The following is a 27,500-nucleotide window of genomic DNA, read 5'->3' as shown; positions in this document are numbered from 1 at the left end:
CCTGTTACCATGGAGACACCCACCCTGAACTGTCCCCCATTATATTAGGGCCCGGGAAGAACACCAGTATCATGATCACCTGTTACCATGGAGACACCCACCCTTAACTGTCCCCCATTACTATTAGGGCCCGGGACAACACCAGTATCATGATCACCTGTTACCATGGAGACACCCACCCTGAACTGTCCCCCATTACTATTAGGGCCCGTGACAACACCAGTATCATGATCACCTGTTACCATGGAGACACCCACCCTGAACTGTCCCCCATTATATTAGGGCCCGGGAAGAACACCAGTATCATGATCACCTGTTACCATGGAGACACCCACCATGAACTGTCCCCATTACTATTAGGGCCCGGGAAGAACACCAGTATCATGATCACCTGTTACCATGGAGACACCCACCCTGAACTGTCCCCCATTACTATTAGGGCCCGGGACAACACCAGTATCATGATCACCTGTTAGCATGGAGACACCCACCCTGAACTGTCCCCCATTACTATTAGGGCCCGTGACAACACCAGTATCATGATCACCTGTTACCATGGAGACACCCACCCTGAACTGTCCCCCATTATATTAGGGCCCGGGAAGAACACCAGTATCATGATCACCTGTTACCATGGAGACACCCACCCTGAACTGTCCCCCATTACTATTAGGGCCCGGGACAACACCAGTATCATGATCACCTGTTACCATGGAGACACCCACCCTGAACTGTCCCCCATTACTATTAGGGCCCGTGACAACACTAGTATCATGATCACCTGTTACCATGGAGACACCCACCCTGAACTGTCCCCCATTACTATTAGGGCCCGTGACAACACCAGTATCATGATCACCTGTTACTAGGGAGACACCCACCCTGAACTGTCACTGTTACCATGACAACACCCACCCTGTACTGTCCCCCGTTGCCGTCGTCCAGCTCCAGGATGTATCCATCCACGGCGATGGTGGAGAGAGGTGGCTGTTTCCATGACAACGTGGCGCTGTTGTTGATGGTGCAGCACTCCTCCAGCTGGAGCATGGGGGCTGCTGGGACTGAAGTGGGACACACACACAAGTTAGAGACAACACACACACACACACACACACACACACACACACACACACACACACACACACACACACACACACACACACACACACACACACACACACACACACACACACTACACCCAACCTCTCCTCCTCCCCTTTACCTTTCATCTGTACGAAGTCTAGTTGGTGGATGGTCTGTAACAGGGGCCCGCTGTCCAGAGTCAGGTCAAAGTCACTGGTCATCCTGGGGGTCAGGGTTCCCTTCCCCCACTGGCCCTCCGTCATGTGCACCCTCCTGATCAGGGCGTCTGAGATCTGGGGGCAGGAACAGGGTCACAGGGTCATACAGGGTCACGGGGTCAGACAGGGTCAAAGTTTATGTCCCAAATGGCAACCTATTCCCTATATAGTGCACTACCCTATTCCCTAAATAGTCCACTACCCTATTCCCTATATAGTCCACTACCCTATTCCCTATATAGTCCACTACTTTAGACCAGATATCCATCTGAAAGCTGCTGTATGTGATGAGTGGTCATACAAACACAGCATGCTAGCTGTTCCTGTAGACTTCTAGACATTGCGCTAACGTTAGTTATCAATAGCTCACAAAACTACCTTCAGACTTCCTTCAAACTGCACACAGAGACGTAAACATGTCATCCATGAGTTCATGTGACTCTGCACTTACCCGTTGAACCTCTCCATCATAACGTGGATGTATTCCATCATAACGTGGATGTGTTCTATCATAACGTGGATGTGTTCTATCATAACGTGGATGTGTTCTACCATAACGTGGATGTGTTCTATCATAACGTGGATGTGTTCTAGCATAACGTGGATGTGTTCTATCATAACGTGGATGTGTTCTATCATAACGTGGATGTGTTCTATCATAACGTGGATGTGTTCTATCATAACGTGGATGTGTTCTATCATAACGTGGATGTGTTCTATCATAACGTGGATGTGTTCTAACATACAGTAAAGTGGATGTGTTCTATTATAACATGGATGTGTTCTAACATAACGTGGATGTGTTCTAACATAACGTAGATGTGTTCTATTATAACGTAGATGTGTTCTATTATAACGTGGATGTGTTCTATCATAACGTAGATGTGTTCTATTATAACGTAGATGTGTTCTATTATAACGTGGATGTGTTCTATCATAACGTGGATGTGTTCTAACATACAGTAAAGTGGATGTGTTCTAACATAGCGTGGATGTGTTCTAACATAACGTAGATGTGTTCTATTATAACGTGGATGTGTTCTATCATAACGTGGATGTGTTCTAACATACAGTAAAGTGGATGTGTTCTAACATAGCGTGGATGTGTTCTAACATAACGTAGATGTGTTATATCATAACGTGGATGTGTTCTAACATAACGTGGATGTGTTCTAACATAACGTGGATGTGTTCTAACATAACGTGGATGTGTTCTAACATACAGTAACGTGGATGTGTTCTATCATAACGTGGATGTGTTCTAACATAACGTGGATGTGTTCTAACATAACGTGGATGTGTTCTAACATAACGTGGATGTGTTCTAACATACAGTAACGTGGATGTGTTCTATCATAACGTGGATGTGTTCTAACATAACGTGGATGTGTTCTAACATACAGTAACGTGGATGTGTTCTATCATAACGTGGATGTGTTATATCATAACGTGGATGTGTTCTATTATAACGTGGATGTGTTCTATCATAACGTGGATGTGTTCTAACATAACGTGGATGTGTTCTAACATAACGTGGATGTGTTCTATCATAACGTGGATGTGTTCTAACATAACGTGGATGTGTTCTATCATAACGTGGATGTGTTCTAACATAACGTGGATGTGTTCTATCATAACGTGGATGTGTTCTAACATAACGTGGATGTGTTCTAACATAACGTGGATGTGTTCTAACATATTGTGGATGTGTTCTATCATAACGTGGATGTGTTCTATCATAACGTGGATGTGTTCTATCATAACGTAGATGTGTTCTATCATAACGTGGATGTGTTCTATCATAACGTGGATGTGTTCTATCATAACGTAGATGTGTTCTATCATAACGTGGATGTGTTCTATCATAATGTGGATGTGTTCTAACATAACGTGGATGTGTTCTATCATAACGTGGATGTGTTCTATCATAACGTAGATGTGTTCTATCATAACGTGGATGTGTTCTATCATAATGTGGATGTGTTCTAACATAACGTGGATGTGTTCTAACATAACGTGGATGTATTCTAACATAACGTGGATGTGTTCTAACATAACGTGGATGTGTTCTAACATAACGTGGATGTGTTCTATCATAACGTGGATGTGTTCTATCATAACGTAGATGTGTTCTATCATAACGTGGATGTGTTCTATCATAATGTGGATGTGTTCTAACATAACGTGGATGTGTTCTATCATAACGTGGATGTGTTCTATCATAACGTAGATGTGTTCTATCATAACGTGGATGTGTTCTATCATAATGTGGATGTGTTCTAACATAACGTGGATGTGTTCTAACATAACGTGGATGTATTCTAACATAACGTGGATGTGTTCTAACATAACGTGGATGTGTTCTAACATAACGTGGATGTGTTCTATCATAACGTGGATGTGTTCTATCATAACGTGGATGTGTTCTATCATAACGTGGATGTGTTCTATCATAACGTGGATGTGTTCTAACATACAGTAAAGTGGATGTGTTCTATTATAACATGGATGTGTTCTAACATAACGTGGATGTGTTCTAACATAACGTAGATGTGTTCTATTATAACGTAGATGTGTTCTATTATAACGTGGATGTGTTCTATCATAACGTAGATGTGTTCTATTATAACGTAGATGTGTTCTATTATAACGTGGATGTGTTCTATCATAACGTGGATGTGTTCTAACATACAGTAAAGTGGATGTGTTCTAACATAGCGTGGATGTGTTCTAACATAACGTAGATGTGTTCTATTATAACGGGGATGTGTTCTATCATAACGTGGATGTGTTCTAACATACAGTAAAGTGGATGTGTTCTAACATAGCGTGGATGTGTTCTAACATAACGTAGATGTGTTATATCATAACGTGGATGTGTTCTAACATAACGTGGATGTGTTCTAACATAACGTGGATGTGTTCTAACATAACGTGGATGTGTTCTAACATAACGTGGATGTGTTCTAACATAACGTGGATGTGTTCTAACATACAGTAACGTGGATGTGTTCTATCATAACGTGGATGTGTTCTAACATAACGTGGATGTGTTCTAACATACAGTAACGTGGATGTGTTCTATCATAACGTGGATGTGTTATATCATAACGTGGATGTGTTCTATTATAACGTGGATGTGTTCTATCATAACGTGGATGTGTTCTAACATAACGTGGATGTGTTCTAACATAACGTGGATGTGTTCTATCATAACGTGGATGTGTTCTAACATAACGTGGATGTGTTCTATCATAACGTGGATGTGTTCTAACATAACGTGGATGTGTTCTAACATAACGTGGATGTGTTCTAACATAACGTGGATGTGTTCTATCATAACGTGGATGTGTTCTATCATAACGTGGATGTGTTCTATCATAACGTAGATGTGTTCTATCATAACGTGGATGTGTTCTATCATAACGTGGATGTGTTCTATCATAACGTAGATGTGTTCTATCATAACGTGGATGTGTTCTATCATAATGTGGATGTGTTCTAACATAACGTGGATGTGTTCTATCATAACGTGGATGTGTTCTATCATAACGTAGATGTGTTCTATCATAACGTGGATGTGTTCTATCATAATGTGGATGTGTTCTAACATAACGTGGATGTGTTCTAACATAACGTGGATGTATTCTAACATAACGTGGATGTGTTCTAACATAACGTGGATGTGTTCTAACATAACGTGGATGTGTTCTATCATAACGTGGATGTGTTCTATCATAACGTAGATGTGTTCTATCATAACGTGGATGTGTTCTATCATAATGTGGATGTGTTCTAACATAACGTGGATGTGTTCTATCATAACGTGGATGTGTTCTATCATAACGTAGATGTGTTCTATCATAATGTGGATGTGTTCTATCATAATGTGGATGTGTTCTAACATAACGTGGATGTGTTCTAACATAACGTGGATGTATTCTAACATAACGTGGATGTGTTCTAACATAACGTGGATGTGTTCTAACATAACGTGGATGTGTTCTATCATAACGTGGATGTGTTCTATCATAACGTGGATGTGTTCTATCATAATGTGGATGTGTTCTAACCTAACGTGGATGTGTTATAACATATTGTGGATGTGTTCTAACATAACGTGGATGTGTTCTAACATAACGTGGATGTGTTCTATCATAACGTGGATGTGTTCTAACATAACGTGGATGTGTTCTAACATAACGTGGATGTGTTCTATCATAACGTGGATGTGTTCTAACATAACGTGGATGTGTTCTAACATAACGTGGATGTGTTCTAACATAACGTGGATGTCCATACACCCAGGAAATCTCCTATTGGGAGACGTGTAATGTGGTTGTAATGACGTCAGCTCAACTAGCTGGTGTCCTTTACTGACCTGGAGGAACCCGCTAGGGTCGCTCTACACACACACACACACACGCACACACGCATACACACACACACACGCATGCACACCTGGAGGAACCCGCTAGGGTCGTTCTACACACACACACACACACACAAACACACACACACCTGTAGGAACCCGCTAGGGTCGTTCTACGTACACACACACACACACACACACACACACACACACACGCGCACACACCTGTAGGAACCCGCTGGGGTCGTTCTCCTTGATGACCTCCACACAGTATTCCATCAGGCCTGTTGTCTGGCGCAGCTTCACTGTACAATGAGATATTTGATCCCTCACCACCTGGGAGGTAGGGAGGGAGAGAGAGAGGGAGGGAGGAAGAGAGGGAGGGAGAGATGGAGAGAGGGAGGGAGAGATCGAGGAAGGGAGGAAGAGAGGGAGGGAGGGAGGAAGGGAGAGATGGAGGGAGAGGGAGGGAGGAAGAGAGGGAGGGAGGGTGAGCGGGAGGGAGAGCAGGAGGGAGAGAGAGGAAGGGAGAGAGGGAGGGAGAGAAAGGGAGAGATGAAGGGAGAGAGAGAGGGAGGGAGGAAGGGAGAGAGAGAGGAAGGGAGAGAGGAAGGGAGAAAGGGAGGGAGGGAGGGAGGAAGAGAGGGAGGGAGAGCAGGAGGGAGAGAGAGAGGAAGGGAGAGAGGGAGGGAGAGAAAGGGAGAGATGAAGGGAGAGAGGGAGGGAGAGAAGGAGGGTGAGCGGGAGGGAGAGCAGGAGGGAGAGAGAGAGGAAGGGAGAGAAAGGGAGAGATGAAGGGAGAGAGGGAGGGAGGAAGGGAGAGAGAGAGGGAGGGAGAGAGGAAGGGAGAAAGGGAGGGAGGGAGGGAGGAAGAGAGGGAGGGAGAGCAGGAGGGAGAGAGGAAGAGAGGGAGGGAGGAAGGGAGAGAGAGAGGGAGGGAGATAGGAAGGGAGAAAGGGAGAAAGGGAGGGAGGGAGGGAGGGAGGGAAATGTTAATTCAAATTCTAAGAGCGAATAGATAGGTATTAGGGAGGGACACATACTGTATTAAACAGCAGAGGTTTCAGTGGTTGAATAATAATAACAATAATAATAAGAGTGGCGCTTAAGACATCAGAGCAGGAAGTAGAGAAGGGAAGGACAAGAAAGGAGAGGAAGCAGAGAAGATGAGGAGAGGAAAAAAGAAGAGGGTGGGAGGAAGGAGAGAAGATGAGGAGAGGAAGGAGATAAGAGGAGGAAAGGAAAATAGAAGAGGAAGAGAGGAAGGAGAGAAGAGGAGGAGAGGAAGGAGAGAAGATGAGGAGAGGAAGGAGATGAGAGGAAAAGAGAAGAGGAGGAGAGGAAGGAGATAAGAGGAGGAGAGGAAGGAGAGAAGAAGAGCGAGAGAAAAGGATTGGAGGATAAAGTGGCATAATTGACAATATGTGACTAATTTCAGAAAACTAAGCACATGTCGCTCGGCAGTACTTCACACGAGAGTCATTTTAACTTGAAATGTTTTTAATGTCAGAAATGCCTTCTAGAACATGTGAACTTTCACGTGTCTTAATCAATTACAAACCTAGTTGGTTTAGCCAAGGAAAAAGAGCATGATTGGCTGAGATAATGGATGGGCTGGACATGCTGAGAGATAAGTTCTGATTGGTCTACCATGTAGCACGCTTCCGTCTATAACATGAGCCGGTCAGTTTGTGTAGGTGATCCTTTCTAACACAGATTTTTTTTGGAACGATATCACAAATAACTGCAAAAGTGTTAATAATGCTCTCCACTTTCTAGAGGACCGAGTTTTGAAAGCAGTGGAATGCCCCGGGTGGAAGCAGAATATGATAGCTAAGGAGATGGAGAACATTTAGGTCGTTAGATTGAAAATATGCAGAGGAAATCGAAAAGAGAACACACACAGAAGGCTCTTGTATAAAACGCCTGTCTTCGGATTACATCTTTAAAACTAAGAGCGACCGTGGCATCCGTGACAGAGAGGGAGAAGCTTTAATCCAATTACACGCGGAAGAGAGTCTAGCTAGCTACATTTTCAGATATTTTATACGTTTCAAATTTAGTTAGAAAGTCATTGTCATTGCAAGTTCAAGCGTAAAGCGTACTGTTAGCTAGCTAGCTAATGTTAGCTGTCTGGCTGGCTCAGTAGCTAACGTTAACGTGTATGATCGGTGTAGTATGCTACTGTTAGCTAGCTAGCTAATGTTAGCTGTCTGGCTGGCTCAGTAGCTAACGTTAACGTGTATGATCGGTGTAGTATGCTATTGTTAGCTAGCTAGCTAATGTTAGCTGTCTGGCTGGCTCAGTAGCTAACGTTAACGTGTATGATCTGTGTAGTATGCTACTGTTAGCTAGCTAGCTAATGTTAGCTGTCTGTCTGGCTCAGTAGCTAACGTTAACGTGTATGATCTGTGTAGTATGCTACTGTTAGCTAGCTAGCTAATGTTAGCTGTCTGGCTGGCTCAGTAGCTAACGTTAACGTGTATGATCTGTGTAGTATGCTACTGTTAGCTAGCTAGCTAATGTTAGCTGTCTGGCTGGCTTAGTAGCTAACGTTAACGTGTATGATCTGTGTAGTATGCTACTGTTAGCTAGCTAGCTAATGTTAGCTGTCTGGCTGGCTCAGTAGCTAACGTTAACGTGTATGATCTGTGTAGTATGCTACTGTTAGCTAGCTAGCTAATGTTAGCTGTCTGGCTGGCTCAGTAGCTAACGTTAACGTGTATGATCTGTGTAGTATGCTACTGTTAGCTAGCTAGCTAATGTTAGCTGTCTGGCTGGCTCAGTAGCTAACGTTAACGTGTATGATCTGTGTAGTATGCTACTGTTAGCTAGCTAGCTAATGTTAGCTGTCTGGCTGGCTCAGTAGCTAACGTTAACGTGTATGATCTGTGTAGTATGCTGACAGCATATCAGTATGAAATGTTAATCTCATGTTCCTTGGTGTTGATTTCAGGAGATCCATGTTAAAAAAACACTGTTTATGGTATACTGGTATGTAATCACCTTGACGACCCTACTCCCAGGCCACAACACACTGGTTATGTCCAAAATGGCACCCTATTTCATATATAGTGGCGGCAGGGTAGCCTAGTGGTTATAGCGTTGGACTAGTAACCGGAAGGTTGCAAGTTCAAACCCCCAAGCTGACAAGGTACAAATCTGTCGTTCTGCCCCTGAACAGGCAGTTAACCCACTGTTCCTAGGCCGTCATTGAAAATAAGAATTTGTTCTTAACTGACTTGCCTGGTTAAATAAAGGTAAAAAATATATATATAAAAAAAATAGTGCACTACATAGGGAATAGGGTGCCATTTGAGTCTGAACCAAAGCCTCGACTTTGAGCTGTTTAGATAGATGTTACCTAGCAACACTAGCCCAGCAACTGCTAGTCTGAGGATTTTTACATGTGTTGTGTGTGTGTCACTGTGTGTGTGTGTCACTGTGTGTGTGTGTCACTGTGTGTGTCACTGTGTGTGTGTGTGTGTGTGTGTGTGTGTGTGTGTGTGTGTGTGTGTGTGTGTGTGTGTGTGTGTGTGTGTGTGTGTGTGTGTGTGTGTGTGTGTGTGTGTGTGTAGGTTTGGATATTAGCAGTACAGTTCTCCCACTGACTGACAGTAACTCATAATGTGTGTTGACAGTCACTCAGAGAGAGGGAGAGAGAGAGAGAAATAACGTCAGAGAGAGATAGAGAAATAACTCCAGAGAGAGAGAGAGCGAGAGCGAGGGGGAGAGAGAGAGAGAAATAACTCCAGAGAGAGAGAGAGAAATAACTCCAGGGAGAGAGAGAGAGAAATAACTCCAGAGTGAGAGAGAGAGAGAAATAACTCCAGGGAGAGAGAGAGAGAAATAACTCCAGAGTGAGAGAGAGAGAAATAACTCCAGGGAGAGAGAGAGAGAAATAACTCCAGAGAGAGAGAGAGAGAGAGAGAGGGAGAGAGAGAGAAATAACTCCAGAGAGAGAAATAACTCCAGGGAGAGAGAGAGAGAGAAATAACTCCAGAGAGAGAGAGAGAGAGAGAGAGAGGGAGAGAGATAGAGAAATAACTCCAGAGAGAGAGAGAGAGAGAGAGAGCGAGAGGGAGAGAGAAATAACTCCAGAGAGAGAGAGAGAGAAATAACTCCAGGGAGAGAAATATAGAGAGATAGAGCAATAAAAGAGGGCAGAATAAAGAGGTAGAGGACAGAGGTATGTGTAAGTGGGCCACTGCCTCTCTCTCTCTCTCTCTCTCTGCAGAGCTGGTGGGGCCAGGAACCATTCCTCTCTGAGTCACTCGTGGCAGGGGTCATTAAACACTGTCGTACCCATTCAGCAGCACAGCCAAAACGGTCTGAAACAGATACAGGGTCAGAGTGGGCCAGAGACCTGGAAAAAACAGGGACACTCCAAATGAAAGAAGACTATAGTGTATACTATGGTAAGTTACTATAGTATTTACTGTAGTGTTTTTGCAGACTGAAGTATACCGAAGCATTTACTGTCGTGTTTTAGATAACAGACTAAGGACACTAGATCACAGACTAAGGACACTAGATCTCAGACTAAGGACACTAGATCACAGACTAAGGACACTAGGTCACAGACTAAGGACACTAGATCACAGACTAAGGACACTAGATCACAGACTAAGGACACTAGGTCACAGACTAAGGACACTAGGTCACAGACTAAGGACACTAGGTCACAGACTAAGGACTCTAGATCACAGACTAAGGACACTAGATCACAGACCAAGGACTTTAGATTACAGACTAAGGACACTAGATCACAGACTAAGGACACTAGATCACAGACTAAGGACTCTAGATTACAGACTAAGGACACTAGATCACAGACTAAGGACACTAGATCACAGACTAAGGACTCTAGATTACAGACTAAGGACACTAGATCACAGACTAAGGACACTAGATCACAGACTAAGGACACTAGATCACCGACTAAGGACACTAGATCACAGACTAAGGACACTAGGTCACAGACTAAGGACACTAGATCACAGACTAAGGACACTAGATCACAGACTAAGGACACTAGGTCACAGACTAAGGACACTAGGTCACGGACTAAGGACACTAGGTCACGGACTAAGGACACTAGATCACGGACTAAGGACACTAGATCACAGACTAAGGACTCTAGATCACAGACTAAGGACACTAGATCACAGACTAAGGACACTAGGTTACAGAATAAGGACACTAGGTCACAGACTAAGGACTCTAGATCACAGACTAAGGACACTAGGTCACAGACTAAGGACACTAGGTCACAGACTAAGGACACTAGGTCACAGACTAAGGACACTAGATCACAGACTAAGGACACTAACTCTAGATTACAGACTAAGAACACTAACTCTAGATCACAGACTAAGGACACTAGATCACAGACTAAGGACACTAACTCTAGATCACAGACTAAGGACTCTAGATCACAGACCAAGGACACTAGATCACAGACTAAGGACACTAGATCACAGACTAAGGACACTAGGTCACAGACTAAGGACACTAGATCACAGACTAAGGACACTAGATCACAGACTTAGGACACTAGGTCACAGACTAAGGACACTAGGTCACAGACTAAGGACACTAGGTCACAGACTAAGGACTCTAGATCACAGACTAAGGACACTAGATCACAGACCAAGGACTTTAGATTACAGACTAAGGACACTAGATCACAGACTAAGGACACTAGATCACAGACTAAGGACTCTAGATTATAGACTAAGGACACTAGATCACAGACTAAGGACACTAGATCACAGACTAAGGACTCTAGATTACAGACTAAGGACACTAGATCACAGACTAAGGACACTAGATCACCGACTAAGGACACTAGATCACAGACTAAGGACACTAGGTCACAGACTAAGGACACTATATCACAGACTAAGGACACTAGATCACAGACTAAGGACACTAGGTCACAGACTAAGGACAGTAGGTCACAGACTAAGGACACTAGATCACGGACTAAGGACACTAGATCACAGACTAAGGACTCTAGATCACAGACTAAGGACACTAGATCACAGACTAAGGACACTAGGTTACAGACTAAGGACACTAGGTCACAGACTAAGGACTCTAGATCACAGACTAAGGACACTAGGTCACAGACTAAGGACACTAGGTCACTGACTAAGGACACTAGGTCACAGACTAAGGACACTAGATCACAGACTAAGGACACTAACTCTAGATCACAGACTAAGGACTCTAGATCACAGACCAAGGACACTAGATCACAGACTAAGGACACTAACTCTAGATCACAGACTAAGGACACTAACTCTAGATCACAGACTAAGGACACTAGATCACAGACTAAGGACACTAACCCTAGATCATAGACTAAGGACACTAGATCACAGACTAAGGACATTAACTCTAGATCACAGACTAAAGACACTAGATCACAGACTAAGGACACTAGATCACAGACTAAGGACACTAACCCTAGATCACAAACTAAAGACACTAGATCACAGACTACGGGCACTAACCCTAGATCACAGACTAAAGACACTAGATCACAGACTAAAGACACAAGATCACCGACTAAAGACACTAGATCACAGACTAAGGACACTAGATCACAGACTAAGGACACTAGATCACAGACTAAGGACACTAGATCACAGACTAAAGACACTAGATCACCGACTAAAGACACTAGATAACAGACTAAGGACACTAGATCACAGACTAAGGACACTAGATCACAGACTAAAGACACTAGATCACAGACTAAAGACACTAGATCACCGACTAAAGACACTAGATCACAGACGTAGGACACTAGATCACAGACTAAGGCCACTAACTCTAGATCACAGACTAAGGACACTAGATCACAGACTAAGGACACTAACTCTAGATTATAGACTAAGGACAATAACTCTAGATCACAGACTAAGGACACTAGATCACAGACTAAGGACACTAACTCTAGATCACAGACTAAGGACACTAGATAACAGACTAAGGACACTAACTCTAGATTACAGAGTAAGGACACGAACTCTAAATCACAAACTAAGGACACTAGATCACAGACTAAGGACACTAACCCTAGATCACAGACTAAGGACATTAACCCTAGATCACAGACTAAGGACACTAGATCACAGACTAAGGACATTAACCCTAGATCACAGACTAAGGACACTAGATCACAGACTAAGGACACTTACCCTAGATCACAGACTAAAGACACTAGATCACAAACTATGGACATTAACCCTAGATCATAGACTAAGGACACTAACCCTAGATCATAGACTAAGGACACTAACCCTAGATCACAGACTAAAGACACTAGATCACAGACTAAAGACACTAGATCACAGACTAAAGACACTAGATCACAGACTAAGGACACTAGATCACAGACTAAAGACACTAGATCACAGACTAATGACACTAGATCACAGACTAAAGACACTAGATCACAGACTAAAGACACTAGATCACAGACTAATGACACTAGATCACAGACTAAAGACACTAGATCACAGACTAATGACACTAGATCACAGACTAAGGACACTAGATCACAGACTAAGGACACTAGATCACAGACTAAGGACACTAGGTCACAGACTAAGGACACTAGGTCACGGACTAAGGACACTAGATCACGGACTAAGGACACTAGATCACAGACTAAGGACTCTAGATCACAGACTAAGGACACTAGATCACAGACTAAGGACACTAGGTTACAGACTAAGGACACTAGGTCACAGACTAAGGACTCTAGATCACAGACTAAGGACACTAGGTCACAGACTAAGGACACTAGGTCACAGACTAAGGACTCTAGATCACAGACTAAGGACACTAGATCACAGACTAAGGACACTAGGTTACAGACTAAGGACACTAGGTCACAGACTAAGGACTCTAGATCACAGACTAAGGACACTAGGTCACAGACTAAGGACACTAGGTCACAGACTAAGGACACTAGATCACAGACTAAGGACATTAACCCTAGATCACAGACTAAAGACACTAGATCACAGACTAAGGACACTAGATCACAGACTAAGGACACTAACCCTAGATCACAAACTAAAGACACTAGATCACAGACTACGGGCACTAACCCTAGATCACAGACTAAAGACACTAGATCACAGACTAAAGACACAAGATCACCGACTAAAGACACTAGATCACAGACTAAGGACACTAGATCACAGACTAAGGACACTAGATCACAGACTAAGGACACTAGATCACAGACTAAAGACACTAGATCACCGACTAAAGACACTAGATAACAGACTAAGGACACTAGATCACAGACTAAGGACACTAGATTACAGACTAAAGACACTAGATCACAGACTAAAGACACTAGATCACCGACTAAAGACACTAGATCACAGACTTAGGACACTAGATCACAGACTAAGGACACTAGATCACAGACTAAAGACACTAGATCACCGACTAAAGACACTAGATCACAGACTAAGGACACTAGATCACAGACTAAGGCCACTAACTCTAGATCACAGACTAAGGACACTAGATCACAGACTAAGGACACTAACTCTAGATTATAGACTAAGGACAATAACTCTAGATCACAGACTAAGGACACTAGATCACAGACTAAGGACACTAACTCTAGATCACAGACTAAGGACACTAGATAACAGACTAAGGACACTAACTCTAGATTACAGAGTAAGGACACGAACTCTAGATCACAAACTAAGGACACTAGATCACAGACTAAGGACACTAACCCTAGATCACAGACTAAGGACACTAACTCTAGATCACAGACTAAGGACTCTAGATCACAGACCAAGGACACTAGATCACAGACTAAGGACACTAACTCTAGATCACAGACTAAGGACACTAACTCTAGATCACAGACTAAGGACACTAGATCACAGACTAAGGACACTAACCCTAGATCACAGACTAAGGACACTAGATCACAGACTAAGGACATTAACTCTAGATCACAGACTAAAGACACTAGATCACAGACTAAGGACACTAGATCACAGACTAAGGACACTAACCCTAGATCACAAACTAAAGACACTAGATCACAGACTACGGGCACTAACCCTAGATCACAGACTAAAGACACTAGATCACAGACTAAAGACACAAGATCACCGACTAAAGACACTAGATCACAGACTAAGGACACTAGATCACAGACTAAGGACACTAGATCACAGACTAAGGACACTAGATCACAGACTAAAGACACTAGATCACCGACTAAAGACACTAGATAACAGACTAAGGACACTAGATCACAGACTAAGGACACTAGATCACAGACTAAAGACACTAGATCACAGACTAAAGACACTAGATCACCGACTAAAGACACTAGATCACAGACGTAGGACACTAGATCACAGACTAAGGCCACTAACTCTAGATCACAGACTAAGGACACTAGATCACAGACTAAGGACACTAACTCTAGATTATAGACTAAGGACAATAACTCTAGATCACAGACTAAGGACACTAGATCACAGACTAAGGACACTAACTCTAGATCACAGACTAAGGACACTAGATAACAGACTAAGGACACTAACTCTAGATTACAGAGTAAGGACACGAACTCTAAATCACAAACTAAGGACACTAGATCACAGACTAAGGACACTAACCCTAGATCACAGACTAAGGACATTAACCCTAGATCACAGACTAAGGACACTAGATCACAGACTAAGGACATTAACCCTAGATCACAGACTAAGGACACTAGATCACAGACTAAGGACACTTACCCTAGATCACAGACTAAAGACACTAGATCACAAACTATGGACATTAACCCTAGATCATAGACTAAGGACACTAACCCTAGATCATAGACTAAGGACACTAACCCTAGATCACAGACTAAAGACACTAGATCACAGACTAAAGACACTAGATCACAGACTAAAGACACTAGATCACAGACTAAGGACACTAGATCACAGACTAAAGACACTAGATCACAGACTAATGACACTAGATCACAGACTAAAGACACTAGATCACAGACTAAAGACACTAGATCACAGACTAATGACACTAGATCACAGACTAAAGACACTAGATCACAGACTAATGACACTAGATCACAGACTAAGGACACTAGATCACAGACTAAGGACACTAGATCACAGACTAAGGACACTAGGTCACAGACTAAGGACACTAGGTCACGGACTAAGGACACTAGATCACGGACTAAGGACACTAGATCACAGACTAAGGACTCTAGATCACAGACTAAGGACACTAGATCACAGACTAAGGACACTAGGTTACAGACTAAGGACACTAGGTCACAGACTAAGGACTCTAGATCACAGACTAAGGACACTAGGTCACAGACTAAGGACACTAGGTCACAGACTAAGGACACTAGATCACAGACTAAGGACACTAACTCTAGATTACAGACTAAGAACACTAACTCTAGATCACAGACTAAGGACACTAGATCACAGACTAAGGACACTAACTCTAGATCACAGACTAAGGACACTAGATCACAGACTAAGGACACTAACCCTAGATCACAGACTAAGGACACTAGATCACAGACTAAGGACATTAACCCTAGATCACAGACTAAAGACACTAGATCACAGACTAAGGACACTAGATCACAGACTAAGGACACTAACCCTAGATCACAAACTAAAGACACTAGATCACAGACTACGGGCACTAACCCTAGATCACAGACTAAAGACACTAGATCACAGACTAAAGACACAAGATCACCGACTAAAGACACTAGATCACAGACTAAGGACACTAGATCACAGACTAAGGACACTAGATCACAGACTAAGGACACTAGATCACAGACTAAAGACACTAGATCACCGACTAAAGACACTAGATAACAGACTAAGGACACTAGATCACAGACTAAGGACACTAGATTACAGACTAAAGACACTAGATCACAGACTAAAGACACTAGATCACCGACTAAAGACACTAGATCACAGACTTAGGACACTAGATCACAGACTATGGACACTAGATCACAGACTAAAGACACTAGATCACCGACTAAAGACACTAGATCACAGACTAAGGACACTAGATCACAGACTAAGGCCACTAACTCTAGATCACAGACTAAGGACACTAGATCACAGACTAAGGACACTAACTCTAGATTATAGACTAAGGACAATAACTCTAGATCACAGACTAAGGACACTAGATCACAGACTAAGGACACTAACTCTAGATCACAGACTAAGGACACTAGATAACAGACTAAGGACACTAACTCTAGATTACAGAGTAAGGACACGAACTCTAGATCACAAACTAAGGACACTAGATCACAGACTAAGGACACTAACCCTAGATCACAGACTAAGGACATTAACCCTAGATCACAGACTAAGGACACTAGATCACAGACTAAGGACATTAACCCTAGATCACAGACTAAGGACACTAGATCACAGACTAAGGACACTTACCCTAGATCACAGACTAAAGACACTAGATCACAAACTATGGACATTAACCCTAGATCATAGACTAAGGACACTAACCCTAGATCATAGACTAAGGACACTAACCCTAGATCACAGACTAAAGACACTAGATCACAGACTAAAGACACTAGATCACAGACTAAAGACACTAGATCACAGACTAAGGACACTAACTCTAGATTATAGACTAAGGACAATAACTCTAGATCACAGACTAAGGACACTAGATCACAGACTAAGGACACTAACTCTAGATCACAGACTAAGGACACTAGATAACAGACTAAGGACACTAACTCTAGATTACAGAGTAAGGACACGAACTCTAAATCACAAACTAAGGACACTAGATCACAGACTAAGGACACTAACCCTAGATCACAGACTAAGGACATTAACCCTAGATCACAGACTAAGGACACTAGATCACAGACTAAGGACATTAACCCTAGATCACAGACTAAGGACACTAGATCACAGACTAAGGACACTTACCCTAGATCACAGACTAAAGACACTAGATCACAAACTATGGACATTAACCCTAGATCATAGACTAAGGACACTAACCCTAGATCATAGACTAAGGACACTAACCCTAGATCACAGACTAAAGACACTAGATCACAGACTAAAGACACTAGATCACAGACTAAAGACACTAGATCACAGACTAAGGACACTAGATCACAGACTAAAGACACTAGATCACAGACTAATGACACTAGATCACAGACTAAAGACACTAGATCACAGACTAAAGACACTAGATCACAGACTAATGACACTAGATCACAGACTAAAGACACTAGATCACAGACTAATGACACTAGATCACAGACTAAGGACACTAGATCACAGACTAAGGACACTAGATCACAGACTAAGGACACTAGGTCACAGACTAAGGACACTAGGTCACGGACTAAGGACACTAGATCACGGACTAAGGACACTAGATCACAGACTAAGGACTCTAGATCACAGACTAAGGACACTAGATCACAGACTAAGGACACTAGGTTACAGACTAAGGACACTAGGTCACAGACTAAGGACTCTAGATCACAGACTAAGGACACTAGGTCACAGACTAAGGACACTAGGTCACAGACTAAGGACTCTAGATCACAGACTAAGGACACTAGATCACAGACTAAGGACACTAGGTTACAGACTAAGGACACTAGGTCACAGACTAAGGACTCTAGATCACAGACTAAGGACACTAGGTCACAGACTAAGGACACTAGGTCACAGACTAAGGACACTAGATCACAGACTAAGGACATTAACCCTAGATCACAGACTAAAGACACTAGATCACAGACTAAGGACACTAGATCACAGACTAAGGACACTAACCCTAGATCACAAACTAAAGACACTAGATCACAGACTACGGGCACTAACCCTAGATCACAGACTAAAGACACTAGATCACAGACTAAAGACACAAGATCACCGACTAAAGACACTAGATCACAGACTAAGGACACTAGATCACAGACTAAGGACACTAGATCACAGACTAAGGACACTAGATCACAGACTAAAGACACTAGATCACCGACTAAAGACACTAGATAACAGACTAAGGACACTAGATCACAGACTAAGGACACTAGATTACAGACTAAAGACACTAGATCACAGACTAAAGACACTAGATCACCGACTAAAGACACTAGATCACAGACTTAGGACACTAGATCACAGACTAAGGACACTAGATCACAGACTAAAGACACTAGATCACCGACTAAAGACACTAGATCACAGACTAAGGACACTAGATCACAGACTAAGGCCACTAACTCTAGATCACAGACTAAGGACACTAGATCACAGACTAAGGACACTAACTCTAGATTATAGACTAAGGACAATAACTCTAGATCACAGACTAAGGACACTAGATCACAGACTAAGGACACTAACTCTAGATCACAGACTAAGGACACTAGATAACAGACTAAGGACACTAACTCTAGATTACAGAGTAAGGACACGAACTCTAGATCACAAACTAAGGACACTAGATCACAGACTAAGGACACTAACCCTAGATCACAGACTAAGGACACTAACTCTAGATCACAGACTAAGGACTCTAGATCACAGACCAAGGACACTAGATCACAGACTAAGGACACTAACTCTAGATCACAGACTAAGGACACTAACTCTAGATCACAGACTAAGGACACTAGATCACAGACTAAGGACACTAACCCTAGATCACAGACTAAGGACACTAGATCACAGACTAAGGACATTAACTCTAGATCACAGACTAAAGACACTAGATCACAGACTAAGGACACTAGATCACAGACTAAGGACACTAACCCTAGATCACATACTAAAGACACTAGATCACAGACTACGGGCACTAACCCTAGATCACAGACTAAAGACACTAGATCACAGACTAAAGACACAAGATCACCGACTAAAGACACTAGATCACAGACTAAGGACACTAGATCACAGACTAAGGACACTAGATCACAGACTAAGGACACTAGATCACAGACTAAAGACACTAGATCACCGACTAAAGACACTAGATAACAGACTAAGGACACTAGATCACAGACTAAGGACACTAGATCACAGACTAAAGACACTAGATCACAGACTAAAGACACTAGATCACCGACTAAAGACACTAGATCACAGACGTAGGACACTAGATCACAGACTAAGGCCACTAACTCTAGATCATAGACTAAGGACACTAGATCACAGACTAAGGACACTAACTCTAGATTATAGACTAAGGACAATAACTCTAGATCACAGACTAAGGACACTAGATCACAGACTAAGGACACTAACTCTAGATCACAGACTAAGGACACTAGATAACAGACTAAGGACACTAACTCTAGATTACAGAGTAAGGACACGAACTCTAAATCACAAACTAAGGACACTAGATCACAGACTAAGGACACTAACCCTAGATCACAGACTAAGGACATTAACCCTAGATCACAGACTAAGGACACTAGATCACAGACTAAGGACATTAACCCTAGATCACAGACTAAGGACACTAGATCACAGACTAAGGACACTTACCCTAGATCACAGACTAAAGACACTAGATCACAAACTATGGACATTAACCCTAGATCATAGACTAAGGACACTAACCCTAGATCATAGACTAAGGACACTAACCCTAGATCACAGACTAAAGACACTAGATCACAGACTAAAGACACTAGATCACAGACTAAAGACACTAGATCACAGACTAAGGACACTAGATCACAGACTAAAGACACTAGATCACAGACTAATGACACTAGATCACAGACTAAAGACACTAGATCACAGACTAAAGACACTAGATCACAGACTAATGACACTAGATCACAGACTAAAGACACTAGATCACAGACTAATGACACTAGATCACAGACTAAGGACACTAGATCACAGACTAAGGACACTAGATCACAGACTAAGGACACTAGGTCACAGACTAAGGACACTAGGTCACGGACTAAGGACACTAGATCACGGACTAAGGACACTAGATCACAGACTAAGGACTCTAGATCACAGACTAAGGACACTAGATCACAGACTAAGGACACTAGGTTACAGACTAAGGACACTAGGTCACAGACTAAGGACTCTAGATCACAGACTAAGGACACTAGGTCACAGACTAAGGACACTAGGTCACAGACTAAGGACACTAGATCACAGACTAAGGACACTAACTCTAGATTACAGACTAAGAACACTAACTCTAGATCACAGACTAAGGACACTAGATCACAGACTAAAGACACTAACTCTAGATCACAGACTAAGGACTCTAGATCACAGACCAAGGACACTAGATCACAGACTAAGGACACTAACTCTAGATCACAGACTAAGGACACTAACTCTAGATCACAGACTAAGGACACTAGATCACAGACTAAGGACACTAACCCTAGATCACAGACTAAGGACACTAGATCACAGACTAAGGACATTAACCCTAGATCACAGACTAAAGACACTAGATCACAGACTAAGGACACTAGATCACAGACTAAGGACACTAACCCTAGATCACAAACTAAAGACACTAGATCACAGACTACGGGCACTAACCCTAGATCACAGACTAAAGACACTAGATCACAGACTAAAGACACAAGATCACCGACTAAAGACACTAGATCACAGACTAAGGACACTAGATCACAGACTAAGGACACTAGATCACAGACTAAGGACACTAGATCACAGACTAAAGACACTAGATCACCGACTAAAGACACTAGATAACAGACTAAGGACACTAGATCACAGACTAAGGACACTAGATTACAGACTAAAGACACTAGATCACAGACTAAAGACACTAGATCACCGACTAAAGACACTAGATCACAGACTTAGGACACTAGATCACAGACTATGGACACTAGATCACAGACTAAAGACACTAGATCACCGACTAAAGACACTAGATCACAGACTAAGGACACTAGATCACAGACTAAGGCCACTAACTCTAGATCACAGACTAAGGACACTAGATCACAGACTAAGGACACTAACTCTAGATTATAGACTAAGGACAATAACTCTAGATCACAGACTAAGGACACTAGATCACAGACTAAGGACACTAACTCTAGATCACAGACTAAGGACACTAGATAACAGACTAAGGACACTAACTCTAGATTACAGAGTAAGGACACGAACTCTAGATCACAAACTAAGGACACTAGATCACAGACTAAGGACACTAACCCTAGATCACAGACTAAGGACATTAACCCTAGATCACAGACTAAGGACACTAGATCACAGACTAAGGACATTAACCCTAGATCACAGACTAAGGACACTAGATCACAGACTAAGGACACTTACCCTAGATCACAGACTAAAGACACTAGATCACAAACTATGGACATTAACCCTAGATCATAGACTAAGGACACTAACCCTAGATCATAGACTAAGGACACTAACCCTAGATCACAGACTAAAGACACTAGATCACAGACTAAAGACACTAGATCACAGACTAAAGACACTAGATCACAGACTAAGGACACTAGATCACAGACTAAAGACACTAGATCACAGACTAAGGACACTAACCCTAGATCACCGACTAACAACACTAGATCACCGACTAAAGACACTAGATCACAGACTAAAGACACTAGATCACAGACTAATGACACTAGATTACAGACTAAAGACACTAGATCACAGACTAATGACACTAGATCACAGACTAAAGACACTAGATCACAGACTAAAGACACTAGATCACAGACTAATGACACTAGATCACAGACTAAAGACACTAGATCACAGACTAATGACACTAGATCACAGACTAAAGACACTAGATCACAGACTAAAGACACTAGATCACAGACTAATGACACTAGATCACAGACTAAAGACACTAGATCACAGACTAAAGACACTAGATCACAGACTAAAGACACTAGATTACAGACTAAAGGCACTAACTAGATCACAGACTAAGGACACTAACACTAGATCACAGACTAAAGACACTAGATCACAGACTAAAGACACTAGCTCACAGACTAAAGACACTAGGTCACAGACTAAAGACACTAGATCACAGACTAAGGACACTAACTCTTGATCACAGACTAAGGACACTAACCCTAGATCATAGCCTAAAGACACTAGATCACAGACTAAGGACACTAACACTAGACCACAGACTAAAGACACTAGATCACAGACTAAAGACACTAGATCACAGACTAAAGACACTAGATCACAGACTAAAGACACTAGATCACAGACTAAGGACACTAACACTAGATCACAGACTAAAGACACTAGATCAGACTAAAGACACTAGATCAGACTAAAGACTCTAGATCACAGACTAAAGACACTAGATCACAGACTAAAGAAACTAGATCACAGACTAAAGACACTAGATCCCAGACTAAAGACACTAGATCACAGACTAAGGACACTCGATCACAGACTAAAGGCACTAGATCACAGACTAAGGACACTAGATTACAGACTAAAGACACTAGATCACAGACTAAAGACACTAGATCACAGACTACACAGACAGAAACACAAAACAAAGACATGGATTGTCTTTAACAATGTGATCTGCTGACCGTGCACCCACCACCCGTCCCCTCTGTTGTCTCTCTGTTGTCCATACCTGTCCTCTTAGTTGTCTCCTGTTCTGTGTCTTTGTGGACAACTCTCCTGCGTTCCCCTCCACTCTCCTCCCCTTCTTCCTGTCCTCCTTTTCCTCTCCTCCGTCCATCTGCACTAGGCTACTAGCCGCTCTCCTCTCTGTTACATTGTGTATCTTTGTGGATATCCCTCCTGGGTTTCTCTCCTCCTCTACCATCCTCCCCTCCACCTCCTCCTTCTCTGCCTCCTTTCCCTCCCCTGTGGCCATCAACACCAGACACTAGCCTTTCACCCAGTGTTTTACAGAGGGAATGGGCCCTGCACTTTCATTGGTCGTTCACAGCCGGTTGTGTCTTTACGTGATGGACAGAGTCATCTGGGAAATACAGAGGACGCGTCAAAAATGTCACCCTATTCTCTACACCTGACTCTGATAAAAATTAGTGCACTATATAGGGAATAGCGTTCCATTTAGGATGCAGAGAGAGTGCTGTGGAATACAGAACGATCCAGTCTATCCACAGTGGCTGTGGATGGAGGTTCATTTCAATATACACACCCGTAGTTCTGAGTAGGGCTGTTACGGTGACCGTATTATCGCCACACCGGCAGTCATGAGTCATGAAAGGCAGTCAAATTCCACGTTACCGTTTAGTCACGGTAATTAGGCTTCTCCAAGGTCTGATGCTGCTGATGGTCATTAGTAGCCTACCAAACTTGCTACCTGCCTGATTCTCATCACTCTATTGTCCCTCTAATCAGTCTGACATCAATGTAAATGTAATGGAACATCAAACACTTGATGAGAGCCCATGAGCTCATGTTACGAAACATTTCTATAGGCTATGCAATCGTACGAGAACACAGAGTGATGGCTACTAAAAAGAGGAGGCTCCCTTCAGCTTTCTATAGGCTAGGCCTAGTATATTTATTTCTCAACTTTCCTAATATTAAGCACATTGATTATATTTACAACAGGAGTATAGTCTTAACTGGTTGGCATGAAAATAAACCACGGGGAAAACCGCCCTCCATTCGCTATTTAAGTGCACAGATGACATTTTCTCGCTGCCCCTGTTTTGAGACAGGTGCATGATAATGGTCCATTCTAAACTTAACATAACATCAAATTGATCAGAAATACAGTGTAGACATTGTTAATGTTGTAAATGACTATTGTGGCTGGATTTTTAATGTAATATCTACATAGGTGTACAGAGGCCCATTATCAGCAACCATCACTCCTGTGTTCCAATGACACGTTTTGTTAGCTAATCCAAGTTTATCATTTTAAAAGGCTAATTGAAAAGGGTTACAATATTATTTAGTATATGTAAAGACAAGATTAAATCAAGAATAGTCTGATGGGTGAAAATATTAACCTATCACTTGTGAATGAAGGCCAGTTTAAGGCAAATCATAGTCGCACACCTCATGTAGCCTAGCCCATAGGTCTATAAGGTTTGTGTCACACCTCATGTAGCCTAGCCCATAGGCCTACACGTTTTGATAAGGTTTGTATCACACCTCATGTAGCCTAGCCCATAGACCTATAAGGTTTGTATCACACCTCATGTAGCCTAGCCCATAGGCCTATAAGTCTTGATAAGGTTTGTATCACAACTAAAGTGGCCAAAAAACTTCTTAAAAGCACACGAATCCGCTTTACAACAAGTGTAGAGCCTAACTGGCCACACGTTACCGTGTATACGCAGCACGTGAGTATCAAGTTTGGGGAAGATGATTTTCACCATTAAAAAGAATGCATAATCGTCCTTGTCTCATCACGCACCAGCGACTCCTGTGGCGGGCCGGGCGCAGTGCGCGCTAACCAAGGTTGCCAGGTGCACGGTGTTTCCTCCGACACAATGGTGCGGCTGGCTTCCGGGTTGGATGCGCGCTGTGTTAAGAAGCAGTGCTGCTTGGTTGGGTTGTGTATCGGAGGACACGTGACTTTCAACCTTCTGATAATGGTGTTTTCCTGCCAATGATACATTCACGCTTATATGCTACTGCCGTGTGCGCATTGCTGCGCTTACAATGTGAAGAAATAATCTAATAGTTTATCAACATTTATTTATTTATTTTTGTGTTTTTTTTTTACCCCGTTTTCGTGGTATCCAATTGTTTAGTAGCTACTCTCTTGTCTCGTCACTACAACTCCCGTACGGGCTCGGGAGAGACGAAGGTTGAGTGTCATGCGTCCTCCGATACACAACCCAACCAATCAGCACTGCTTCTTAACACAGCGCGCATCCAACCCGGAAGCCAGCCGCACCAATGTGTCGGAGGAAACACCGTGCACCTGGCAACCTTGGTTAGCGCGCACTGCGCCCGGCCCGCCACAGGAGTCGCTGGTGCGTGATGAGACAAGGACATCCCTACCGGCCAACCCCCTCCCTAACCCGGACGACGCTAGGCCAAGTGTGCGTCGCCCCACGGACCTCCCGGTCGCGGCCGGTTACGACAGAGCCTGGGCACGAACCCAGAGTCTCTGATGGCACAGCTGGCGCTGCAGTACAGCGCCCTTAACCACTGAGCCACCCGGATGGCCCTAGTTTATCAACATTTTAAGCAAAACGTTTTCATCTGTTGCATCAGGCTCATTGGTTAAAACACCCTTTTTGATTGGTTGTTTGATGCTAGTGGTTTGATTGGTTGTTTGATGCTAGTGGTTTGATTGGTTGTTTGAATAGGGGATCTATCGCATCCCACAACTGTCCCGGACTATGTTTGGAATATTTATTTCTCACACAGAATAGGTCAAGTTTTGTACTATGGGGGATAGTAGATTGACATAGGCTAGTGTTTTTTTGCTGTTTGTTAGGCCTAGACATCTTGTTGGTTGACGATATCTTCAATATGCGCCTCGGAATAAGGATAAGGATGCGTGCAGTTGCGTCACAGATGTGTCCGTCTTCACTTGTAGCCTGTGAGAACGTTCCGGTCATATGACTGAGAGCCATGTGAGTGAGAGGGGCTTCGACACGCATGCGGGAGAAGGGAATTATAAGTATTATATTCAGCCCAAGGGTACAACGGCCACTGGCCACAAAAGGCACCAATTTTTTTAGGGGGATTATGGGGGAATTCGAGGCATTATCAAGTGCTTGTCAAATTGTGAACGAGAGACTGATGAAGTGTGTACAGCCTGCACACACACAAAAAACTAAGCAGAGCTCATGCCTTTCATGCAACTTTTTTTCAAATCATCAGTAGTCTCATCATGCATCATTAGAACGTATTAAAAATCAAAACATATAGCCCAACGTTTGTAGAACAAATAAAGCTACATTAATAACTCTAAATTAAGCATTATAACATATTATTATTAAACATATACTGTAGGAATACCTATTTATTTGTTAAGCGCTCAACACAGAAGAGCCGCATGTGCGCACTCCTTCAAATCATTGAGAAAATATCCTTGCTACTATAAATTAATATAAGAATAATACCACGGAATTCTAAGCAAATCTTGTCTGCTAAATGAACTAGTGTAGCCCACAGCCATATGGCATAGCCAGATCAGGACCTAACATCAGGACAACTCAGTATGCTATTCTGTTCTTCTGAAATAGGTCTATAATGAAGAAAATGCAGTCTGTCTAAAATAAATAATGGATTTATTGTGGTGGTGTAGACTATATTACATGGGTTTATTGTGATGGTGTAGACTATATTACATGGATTTATTGTGATGGTGTAGACTATATTACATGGATTTATTGTGATGGTGTAGACTATATTACATGGATTTATTGTGATGGTGTAGACTATATTACATGGATTTATTGTGATGGTGTAGACTATATTACATGGGTTTATTGTGATGGTGTAGACTATATTACATGGATTCATTGTGATGGTGTAGACTATATTACATGGATTTATTGTGATGGTGTAGACTATATTACATGGATTCATTGTGATGGTGTAGACTATATTACATGGATTTATTGTGATGGTGTAGACTATATTACATGGATGTATTGTGATGGTGTAGACTATATTACATGGATTTATTGTGATGGTGTAGACTATATTACATGGATTTATTGTGATGGTGTAGACTATATTACATGGATTCATTGTGAT

General features: G+C 42.5%; 1 protein-coding gene across 2 annotated transcripts in view; it reads right to left on the bottom strand.

Annotated features, from left to right (window-relative positions):
* The window catches only part of LOC139383475 (E3 ubiquitin-protein ligase TRIM9), an 89,483-nt gene that overhangs the window by 10,340 nt on the left and 51,643 nt on the right, over positions 1-27,500 (bottom strand). For both annotated transcript variants that reach the window (XM_071128030.1, XM_071128031.1), the window contains 3 exons: positions 5,899-6,009; positions 1,223-1,376; positions 916-1,061 (listed from right to left, as the gene is read on the bottom strand). In XM_071128030.1, the coding sequence (XP_070984131.1) occupies positions 916-1,061; positions 1,223-1,376; positions 5,899-6,009 (411 nt within the window). The remainder of the gene's footprint in view (positions 1-915; positions 1,062-1,222; positions 1,377-5,898; positions 6,010-27,500) is intronic.

Source organism: Oncorhynchus clarkii, chromosome 25 (genome assembly GCF_045791955.1).
Source record: "Oncorhynchus clarkii lewisi isolate Uvic-CL-2024 chromosome 25, UVic_Ocla_1.0, whole genome shotgun sequence".
Lineage (NCBI taxonomy): Eukaryota > Metazoa > Chordata > Actinopteri > Salmoniformes > Salmonidae > Oncorhynchus > Oncorhynchus clarkii.
This window is presented reverse-complemented; position numbering and strand designations above follow the sequence as displayed.